Source organism: Arachis hypogaea, chromosome 15 (genome assembly GCF_003086295.3).
Source record: "Arachis hypogaea cultivar Tifrunner chromosome 15, arahy.Tifrunner.gnm2.J5K5, whole genome shotgun sequence".
NCBI classification, from domain to species: Eukaryota; Viridiplantae; Streptophyta; class Magnoliopsida; order Fabales; family Fabaceae; genus Arachis; species Arachis hypogaea.
The window spans coordinates 129,558,096-129,569,657 of record NC_092050.1 but is presented as its reverse complement, the minus strand read 5'-3'; the positions used below and the strand labels follow the sequence as shown (position 1 = coordinate 129,569,657).

Sequence of the window (11,562 nt, the reverse complement as noted above, 5' to 3'; positions counted from 1 at the left end):
CTTGTCAGGTTCTTTTTTGGATTGCTTTCGATAACTTCTTACATTATTCTGTGTTCATCTTTGCCAATTTGTAGAAAGTGGTTGGCATCTTTAGATCGTCCTTTGGGTGAATCGCGCTTTCACCTTTATCGAACGGTTTATCTTTATCGTGGTCGTGCAGTGAAATTATTTTTCACTTTCTGCCGACCTGTTGCTTTATAATCGGATGATGAATACTTCAGATTAATGCATCTTGAATTCTTGTAGAATATCTAAATAAACTTTATTCAAAGTAAAAGTGCAAATATATACATGTGGGAGTTTTTCATCCCTTTACGTCGGGTATGGTCTAGGTCTCAACCTGGTGCCTCATTAAAAAACCTTTTCAGGAAAAAGAGCGCATCCACTAATGAGATCCTTCACCTTTTTTTAACTGTAGTACCTTCTTAGGTTGCAGGCGTGCCATGATCTGGGAAGCTCCCGTCCATCAAGCTCGGACAGTCTATAGTAGCCCTTCCCGAGTACTTCTATAACTCGGTAGGGTCCCTTCCAGTTTGCTGCCAGCTTCCCTTCTTCGGGTCTAACTGTTCCAATATCATTTCGGATTAGGATGAGATCGTTCTCAGCGAAACTTCTCGGTACTACCCTTTGATTATATCTGGAAGCCATTCGGCGCTTTAGAGCTTCTTCCTTGATTCGAGCTCTTTCTTGGATTTCAGGTAGTAGGTCGAGCTCTTCCCTCTGAAGTTGGGAGTTTTCTCCCTCATTATAATGGACTACTCTATGTGATCCTTCCTCAATCTCTATTGGAATCATTGCCTCTATTCTGTATGCTAACCGGAAGGGGGATTCCTTTGTGGTAGAATGTGGCGTCGTTCGATATGCCCATAGAACCTGTGGAAGCTCCTCTACCTAGGCTCCCTTTGCATCTTGCAGTCTCCATTTTAACCCTACCAATATGACTTTGTTGGCGGCTTCGGCCTGTCCATTGGCTTGTGGATGTTCGACGGAGGTGTACTGGTGCTTTGTATTCAAGTTGGCTACTAGTTTTCTGAAGCCTGCATCTGTGAATTGAGTACCATTGTCTGTGGTTATTGAATATGGAATTCTGAACCTTGTGACAATGTTTCTATATAAGAATTTTCGACTTCTTTGGGCGGTGGCGTTGGCTAGGGGCTCTGCCTCGATCCACTTTGTAAAGTAATCTACCCCTACTATGAGGAATTTAACTTGCCCTGATCCCTGGGGAAAGGGGCCGAGAAGGTCGAGTCCCCATTTTGCAAATGGCCAAGCCGAAGTCACGTTGATGAGTTCTTCTGGCGGGGCGATGTGGAAGTTGGCATGTTTCTGGCATGGTGGACATGTCTTTACAAATTCTGTAGATTCTTTCTGTAGAGTTGGCCAATAAAACCCTGCCCGAAGTATCTTTTTGGCGAGAGCCCTTGCTCCGAGATGATTGCCACAAATGCCGCCGTGTACTTCTTCTAACACTTCCCTGGTGTGGGAGGTCGGCACGCATTTTAGCAATGGTACTGAGATCCCTCTTTTGTACAGGATGTTGTTTATGATGGTATAGTACTGTGCCTCCCTTTTTAGCCTCTTTGCCTCCTTTTCTTCCATGGGGAGTGTTCCTGTTTTGAGGTAATTGATTATGGGGGTCGTCCATCCTTGGTCCTGGCCTGTTATGGTTAGGACTTTTTGTTCCTCCGAGATCGACGGGCTCTGTAGTATTTTCTGGATGAGACTTCTATTGTTGCCCCCCGGTTTGGTGCTGGCTAATTTTGAGAGTGCATCAGCTCGGGCATTTTGTTCTCGGGGTATATGGTATATCTTATATTCCCCGATTTGTCCAAGTTGTTCCTTGGTCTTATCCAAATACCTTTTCATGGTGGGATCTTTGGCTTGGTAGCTCCCTGTTATTTGTGATGTGACAACTTGCGAATCGCTGTAGATGTTGAGTTTCCGAGCTCCAACCTCTTCAGCCAGCTTCAAACCAGCTAGCAGTGCTTCGTATTCCGCCTGGTTATTTGAAGCCGGGAACCCGAACTTGAGGGAGAGCTCAACTTGGGTTCCCTGGTTGCTTTCTATTATCACTCATGCACCGCTTCCAGTTTTATTTGACGAACCGTCCACATAGAGATTCCACTCTGTGAGGGTTTCCAGGGCATCTGTGAATTCTGCGATAAAGTCGGCCAGATATTGTGACTTAATGGTCGTCCGAGTTTCATATTGGAGGTAGAACTCTGACAGCTCGACTGCCCATTGTAGAATTCTACCTGCTAAATCTGTTTTCTGCAATATTCCTTTCAAGGGCTGGTTAGTGCGAACTTTGATGGTGTGGGCCTGGAAGTAAGGGCGAAGTCGTCGAGATGTTAGAATGAGAGTATAGGCAAATTTTTCTATTTTTTGATAGTTCAACTCGGATCCCTGCAGTGCTTTACTAATGAAGTAGACGGGTTGTTGTCCGTTTTCGTCTTTTCTGACTAGTGCTGACGCTACTGCCCGGCTTCCTACTGCGAGATATAATATGAGTGGTTCTCCTTCTCGTGGTCGAGAGAGGATAGGTGGCTGTCCTAAGAACTTCTTAAAGTCTTGGAAGGCTTGCTCACATTCTGTCGTCCATTCGAACTGCTTTCCCTTTCTTAAAGTAGCATAGAAGGGGAGAGATCTTATCGCAGCTCCTGCGAAGAATCGGGATAGGGCGGCCAATCTCCCGTTGAGTTGCTGTACTTCTTTGACACAGGTTGGGCTCTTCATGTTGAGTATGGCCTGACATTTGTCTGGATTTGCTTCAATTCCTCTTTGTGTGAGCATGAAACCTAAGAATTTTCCTGCTTCTACTGCAAAGGTGCATTTTGCGGGATTGAGTCGCATGTCATGCTTCCTTATGGTGTCGAATACTTGGGCCAGGTCGGACAATAATGTCTCTTCACTTTGTGTTTTTATTAGCATGTCATCCACGTAGACTTCCATGATCTTTCCAATGTGATCCGAGAAGACTTTATTCATTAGCCTTTGATAAGTAGCTCCTGCGTTCTTGAGACCGAAAGGCATCACAATGTAGCAGTAGTTTGCTTTTGGTGTTAGGAACGAAGTCTTTTCTTGATCTAGTGGATACATGGGGATCTGATTGTATCCCGAGTATGCGTCCATAAATGAGAGATATTTATATCCGGAGGAAGCGTCTACCAGAGCGTCGATATTTGGGAGTGGGTAAGAATCTTTTGGACAAGCCTTGTTGAGATCGGTGTAATCGGTGCACATTCGCCACTTCCCATTTGATTTTTTCACCAAGACAACGTTGGCTAGCCATAGTGGATATTTGACTTCTCTTATGAATCCAGCTTCCAGTAGTGCCTGTACTTGTTCTTCCACAGCCTGGGATCGCTCTGGCCCAAGTTTTCTTCGTCTCTGCTGTACCGGCCGAGATCCTGGATAGACCGCCAACTTATGACACATTAGCTTGGGGTCTATGCCTGGCATATCTGCGGCTTTCCACGCGAAGAGATCGACATTATCTCGCAAGAATTGTATTAGTAATTCCTTTGAATCTCCTTTTAGGATATTGCCGATATTAGTTATTTTTTCCGAGGTGTCCCCGATCTGGATCTTTTCTATCTCACCCTCTAGCTGGGGACGAAGTTCTTCTCGTCGTTGAACTCCGCCCAGCTCGATTGTGTGGAACTCCTCTCCTTTGCCTCTGAGGTTTAGGCTTTCGTTGTAACAGTGACGTGCCATTTTTTTATCTGCTTTTATCGTGGCTATCCCTTTTGATGTTGGGAATTTCATACATAGGTGTGGGGTCGAGACTATTGCGCCGAGTTGGTTGAGTGTTGTCCGACCTATGAGAGCATTGTAAGCTGAACTTACATCGACCACGATGTAGTCTATTTTGAGGGTCCTGGATTGGTTCCCTTTTCCGAAGGTTGTATGTAGTGGTATGTATCCTAGTGGTCGAACCGGGGTGTCTCCTAGTCCAAACAGACTGTTTGGATATGCTTGAAGTTCTTTTTCTTCTAAGCCGAGTTTATCAAAGGCTGTTTTGAATAAGATGTCGGCAGAACTCCCTTGGTCTATTAAGGTGCGGTGTAGGTTGGCGTTTGCTAATATGATGGTGATGACCATGGGATCGTCGTGTCCTGCGATGATGCCGGATGCGTCCTCTTTAGTGAATGTTATTGCCGGGATGTTGAGTGCTTCCTCCTCTCCTTCGACATGATATACTTCTTTGAGATATCTTTTGCGAGAGGATTTGTAGATCCCACCTGCTGTGAATCCGCCATGTATCATGTGGACATGTCTTTCTGGTGTCCGAGGTGATCGTTCTGTTTGTTCGGTATCTTCATCCCTTCGTCTCTTTCTTTGATCATCATCTCGGGTGGCCAGGAATCGATCTAACTTTCCTTCTCTCACCAATTTTTCTATGATATTTTTTAAGTCGAAACATTCGTTTGTGGAATGTCCTCGGATTCGATGGTATTCACAATATTCCTTCCGGTTTCCTCCTCCCTTTTTGCCTTTGAGTGGCCGTGTTGGGGGAATTTTTTCTGTATGGCAGACTTCTTTGTATATCTTGACCAAGGATGCCCTGAGAGGAGTGTAATTGTGGTATTTTTTTATTTTCTCCCCTTGTCGATCTTCTTTCCTCTTGGATCCTTGTCTCTATCTCGGTAAGAGGCCCCCGATTTTGAGGTCTCTCCTAACCGATCGTTTTCTTCCATGTTGATGTATTTTTCTGCTCGTTCCTGCACTTCATCCAAGGAGGTCAGGTACTTTTTTGATATAGATTGGCTTAAAGGTCCTTCTCGTAGGCCGTTGATGAGTCCCATGATGGCGGCCTCTGTGGGTAAACTTTGTATGTCCATGCACGTTTTGTTGAATCTCTCCATATAGTTGCGGAGGCTCTCTCGATCCCCTTGTTTGATCCCTAGTAAACTGGGGGCGTGCTTGGATTTATCTTTCTGAATAGAGAATCTGGCTAGGAATTTTTTAGCTAGGTCATCAAAGCTTGAGATGGACTTTGGGGGTAGGTTGTCGAACCATCGAATGGCTGTCTTTGTGAGAGTTGTTGGAAAAGCTTTGCAGCGAACAGCATCTGGGGCATCAGTGAGGTACATTCTGCTTCTGAAGTTACTGAGGTGGTGGTTGGGATCCGTGGTGCCATCATACAGGGTCATATCCGGGAGTTTGAAGTCTTTTGGAATTTTGGTTTTCATGATTTCCCTGGTGAACTGGTCTTGCTCTTTGCGTGAATTTTCTTCGAGATTGGCTCGAGGGGCTTTTGATTTGAGATCGGCTTCTAATTGCTGTAGTTTTTCTTCCAACTCCCGACGTCGCCGCACCTCTTTTTGTAGATCTCTTCCGATTTTCCGTTGTTGTTGAGTTTCTTTTTTCCATTTGTTTTAGGCGATCTAGGAGCGCTTCTATTGCCCCTGAATTTGGTGAGTCTTTGTCCTTGTTGGTTTCCGGAGTATCTTGTAGCGTGACATCCGCGTTCTTGTGCGGTGTTCTCTCTTCCAGACCTGAATCGTGGTCGTTGTCATGGTTGTCCGCCATGGTGATGGGATGACTTCCAGGTCCCCGGCAACGGCGCCAATGTTCCGAGGGTTACCTGAAACTGGAGGTCGATCTTGGTTGAGATCCTCTGTACGGATCGGTACCGACGTGTCCGGCTGGTGGGAGACGGTCGGAGCTGTCATGTTCGACTTGTTGATCTAGCTACACTGCTGATCCTTCGTCACCGGAGGGTGGGGGTACCTGCAAGAGACTCTAATGCTTAAGTTAGCATGGGTATTAAACAGGTTTTTAGTAGAATCAGAGTATGAGTTATACCTGGGTGCTCCAGTGTATTTATAGTAGTTGTAGAGTGACCTTTCTAGATAAGATAAGTTAGTTATCTTATCTTATCTTTATCTTTGAGTTGAGGTCAGCTTATCTTTAAGGGAACCGCCCTTATCTCTATAGGCTTGGACGGCCTTTGGATTTGGGTCGTGTTCCTCTACTTGGGCCCTTTATGGGCTTTCCTGTCGATTTGGCCGAGTTCTTTAAGAAGAAGTCGGTCCGCTTGACCTGAAGAGGTCGGTCGCTTTGTCGTCAATCATCCCAGGTCGGATAGCTCGACCCAGGGTATGAACAGTATTCTTGAACAATGTCTATGTCACCTCTTGCCTCCATGCTTCCAATTCAGTCAAGCGATTAGTTAAGTGTTGAATGACCCTTTACATCAACTCCATGTCAACTAAAGTATCTTCTGAATGAGGCACTATAACAATGAACCTGTAATAAAAATGTTATAGAAAGGACATCACAATCACTCTCTCACGTGTTTCACTCAAGGATGGACACTCGTATTTATTTTTAAAATTGGCTTTTATCTTCTATTGAACGCACCATTCTTGAATCTCTTTGGCTGTTGTACTTTAGAAATCAAATAAAATAAGAAAATAAAGAGAATTCGACACCACGATAAGAGGAAAAGACCGGAAAAAAAATGACAAAGACACAGAATACAAAGAGTTAACAACAACAATAATAATAATCATGAATTATCTAAAGATATTTTTTAGGTTTGTTTTTTATTTTTTATTTTTTATTTTTTGAGTGTTTCTTTTTACGATAACACAACTCTATTTTTTTGCACTGAATGCTTTTTTTTTCTTTTTTCTTTTTTGACACCAAATGTTTCAATTTAACTTGTACAAAAATTTGAATTAGAAGGTAATGGTAAGAGATCCTTCAAAAAAAGCTAATGTTATGGGAAAATAAAAGAAAACCACGAATAGAAAGAAAATAATAAACAATAAAAGAGACAATAACAAGAAGGAACAAAAAGAGATGAAGGAAGCCACGAAGATGAACAATGGACGACGCAGGAAATGATGCAGGATTTCTTTTTTTTAGGATAAAGAAAAACAAATATAGATTAATAAGGATTAATTTAATACCTAAAATCTTATACCAAATGATACGGAACGTAACTTAAAGTAAGATGGAAAATCAAAGAAAGGACTCTTCTACCTCAATTTGATTTCCTGATGCAAGGAATCACTCTATCTCTCTTGTTCACACCCAAGTTTCTCAAAGAAACTCAAAGAAATTTTCATTCATAAAAAATTAAGAAAAAAAGTGGTTATCAGATTTTAGAGGGTTTTTATACCTCTTAAGTTTAAAATCCTAACTCATAAGTTCACTAAAATAAAAATGGGCCAAAGCGTAACTGGGCTTAAAATAAACTAAAATAAAATAAACATAAAATAAATACTAAGAAAGTGATGCCTATTTAATTCATCTTAACTAACGAGAGTCTTCAATGCATCTTGAATAGTAAGACGTTTGACTTTCCATAATTGTTAATCATTGTCTTGTCCAATTCTTGATGCATCTCCTGAATAAATGATTTAGCCATATTTACAAAACCTTCTTTTATTTTTTTAGTTATTGCTCTTGTAATTAGACTAATTAGTATACGATAGTTCTCCGTTTATCCCACAAAATTCGTATCATTATGTTGGAAATGTATTCAGGATTTAGTGTAAATAAGAATTTAAAATTAAATCATTTTCATGCAACTCTTACTAAAAAGTTGAGGAATTCAAAATAAGGATGCACATAGGTTGGGTTGGATGAGTTGAGTTAAATCTAAACCTAACCTAACTTGATTATTTTATCAAGCAATTCTTTAGAACTTCAACTTAACTCGGTGATGATCCATGAATTGGCAGTTCAAATCAAGTTGACCCGAAGCTCATATATTGTAATAGTTTGGATAATATATATGTTAGGAATTAAGTTCTACTTTGGTTTTTGAAGTTGTATCGATTTAATTCTTAAGATTTTAATTGCTATAATTTGGTTTCTCCTCCTTCCCTCATATTCGAAAAGTGCACCACATTAGTTTCTCATGTATTTTTTGTCACCAGAGCTCAACACTGTTAGTGACATGGCCTAACCTTTGCCATATTGGACATGTTAAAGGCTAGCTAAGTTGGATAAAAGTATAATTGCTCTTATTTAGTTCATTTTTTCCTTTTATAACCTAAATCACAGAACATTATTTCCAATCTTTCTCTTCTTCTTCCTCATCTTCTTCTACTTCTTCTTTTTGTTGTTGTTCTTTTCTATTTTGCATCGCTGCAGGTCTGGGATCATGATTTCAGGTGGTAGCCAGAGTTCCATATGCTCAACCACTAGGTCCCCAAATCGAACTAGGGCTTCGAGAGTACCAAAGTAGTGTGGTTGCGGGTGCCGCGCTGTTCTTGGCTGGTCAATGACATATTCCAACCTTAACAAGCCATTTTTTGGATGTCCAAACTATAATGTGAGAAATTGTGCTTAATTATTTTAGCTTTATTAATAAGTTTTGTCTGACTCCTAAAAATTCATTGTTGCAGAACACTGAAAAGATGTGGTGTGGATTGTTTGTATAGACTGATAATAGACAAGAAAAAGATGGGTGGAAGTGAAAATATGAATTCTACAAGAGAATTTGACCAAATTAGGCTAGATTTTGCTTGGAAAATTGACAAACTGGAAGCTGAATTGAGAACTCAAAAATTATAGATTCAATTATTACTTTTGGCTGTGTTTGTAATGTTAGTGGTGGCTGCTATGATGTTCTTGAAGATTTAGGTAGAATTTAGTGTGAAAGCGAAGACAGTGTATGACATATAAAAGAAAAATTTGTCATGGTAACATTTTTAACTTTTTATGCATGCTATAGAGTTGATCTTTGACACAATTCTCTCCAAAAAAAAAATATTCCAACCATTTAATAATAATAATAATAATAATAATAATAATAAGTAAACGTTGACAATGTCTTAACATGAAAAGAGTACCATAAATCTATAACATCTAATATATTAATAGAGTAAATAGTCATTTTTAACCATGAAAAATTAAGACGCTGACAATTTTAAGGATTTTTTTTATTTAAATTAAAAATATATAATATTTTTTAATTTAAATAAACGTACAACTATTTACTAAAATACATTTTGGGTCACATCTCGGATGCAGTGGGGGAAACCACACTAAAAGCGTATCACGGATGCACTGCTACTGTGTTGTGACACGCCACGTGCTAGTCATATTTCGGATGCACCCGAGATATGAACAAAACTATATCTCGAATGCAGTGCATCCGTGATATGACCAAAATTAGTTTTTACCCACTGCATCCAAGATATGCACAATTAGAGTGATCAGGGGCAATGCATCCGAGATATGGTCAAGTGTGCATGACAATTTTTATTTATAATCATTACAATATTTTTTTAAAAAAACATATATTTACATGGATAAACAAGTCAAATTATACATTTGGATGCACTAAAAAAGAGTCATACATTTGATGAAGGTCTATAAATATAAGTATTAAGCATAATATATATATGACTAATGGCAACTAACGCCATCCAGCGGCAAGATCCAAGTGGTGTCCAGTCCGACATCCACGAGGACGGGACACCCTGGGAGGACGGTATGGACGAGGACGAACACCTGGCTGGCTGGAAGTGAGTGGTGGACGCTAGTATGGTGGCGGAAGAGGAGCTGATAGAATCATGGGAGGAGGCGTAGGAGGTGATCTCCAGATAGTACCAGATGGTGGAGTCGACGGTGGTAGGGATGGAGTCTGAAAGTGTGGTGACGGAGCAGAACCTGACTGGTGCGGTGGTGGTGGAGGAGTCTGATAGTGCCCTGGAGGAGCTGTCCCATGCCGGATGGAAACACCGCTCGACATCCCTGGTATGTCGGTGTCGTCTCTCCTATGGCAATAACAACTGGCCAAGGCATCCACCGCATGACTGGGTCCCCCGAGGATCTCGAACATGTCATCGATGTCCATCATATCATCAGATCCAATGTCGAACTGGGGCTGCTCCCAAGCTCTATCATCAGTTGGGTGGTCAATTGAGGTACCCCGCATAAGCCTCGAAGCAACGTTAGCCTCATGGTCAACGAAGAATGCGTCAGAGGGATGCTCTGCATGCGCATCGGGAATGACATCCTCATGTACCTCCTCTTGTCGGGCATACTCAGCCTCCTCATCTGACAACTGCTGGTCTGCATCATAAGGATCCCCACCGTCCCTACGGGCGCGCTGACCATGTGCCTATTGCGCTGGTCTCTGGACATCATCACGAGGTCGCCTCCTCGCCCGTCGCCTCCGATCTGGGGCATCGTGCAGTAACTGTAAGTCATCTCTGTGACCAGGAGCTGCAAGGAGGATATCAGCCGGTGGGGCTGCTGCTCTGGGATCTGCCAGGATGTCATCGCCGGAAAGATGTCGCACTCTGCAGGCCTGCTGCCACCAGGTGATGTACTCATGTGTCGGGCAAAGATCCGGATGACCGTCGATAGTAACCAAGTGTTGCGGCTGGTAACGCCCCCTGAATAGATCGTACCAGTACCGATGCTGGTCTGGCCACCAGATGTCATCTCCCCTGGTCGTCCTGAAGAGATACTCATCAACATTCACTGAGTCTGCGGGCATGTGCTGCTGCCCCCCTAGCTGCCTCTTCACCCTGTCGATGTGATAGGATAGGGACGGCAGCCCTCCATGTATAAAGCTCGGCATTAGTCATGAGCCAATCTGGGGCAATCTGACGTAACTCTGCATCGTCGTATGGTGTACAGCGAAACCGTTTGCAAAATAATGAAATAATGAACGATATACCAACGGTAGATTGTAAAATAATGAAAAATACAACCATAAAATAATGAAAAATAATGAACGATATACCTGCTCAAATGTCAACGCATCGATCCGACGACGCAAACTAAGTATCCTGCCATTATGATGATCTCGGCTCTGCTGCCCAAGCCCTGCCAACCTGCAAAGATTGATAACATATATTAGGTGTGTAGCATATAATAATCAACAAATTAATAACAACTTCCGTATACCTGGACACAAGTGGGAACTTGACGACGTCGTAACCCGCTGGACTAAAGCACGGAAACCTGTGGTATATCCATGATAAAAGAAGAGGCATGCAACCTGCAATGTCTGTCACGATCCAGAGAAGTGCGGACCCCCATGACAACTGGCTGCATCGATCGAAATCCTCTAGTAGTGGAAGCCATCTCAACGGCACAAGTGTTGCCAACTTGTCCGTGAATAAAAACCCCCCCAATAAGCATCATGAGGTAGCATCGGGCATACTGCCTGAGAGTCTCCGGGGATGCCCCATCAGGGATATGTGCCACTTGGTTCCTGAGCCATGTCATCCTGACTGCAAACACCTGCCTCCCTTCCTGCTGTGGTGGTGGCGGCCTGGCCCCTAATAAGTCCTCAGCCCACTCCCATGTCGGGTGCCCATGCCACCGCTGGAAGTCTCTAGTACAACCCCCAACAGGCTCTCCGGCAGTGCGTAGTCCAGTGTGGTAGGCAACATCCTCAAGCGTAATGCTGGCCTCACCCCACAAAAGGTGGAATGTATACGTTTCCGGCCTCCACTGCTCGACAATTGCATAGATCAAGCACCTGTCAAACAAAAAGTCCTTCAACTCCACTGCATGCCCAAATCCAGCCTCCCTTATATAGGAAAGTAGGATGGGTGGCGGCGGAAGACCTAGCAT

At 42.7% G+C, this 11,562-nt stretch overlaps 1 protein-coding gene across 1 annotated transcript; it reads right to left on the bottom strand.

Annotated features, from left to right (window-relative positions):
* Nucleotides 1-10,929: 10,929 nt before the first annotated feature.
* On the bottom strand, nt 10,930-11,562 carry LOC112748884 (protein MAIN-LIKE 2-like). Its single transcript, XM_025797132.1, has one exon. The coding sequence runs from the start codon at nt 11,560-11,562 to the stop codon at nt 10,930-10,932; it is 633 nt and encodes a 210-aa protein (XP_025652917.1).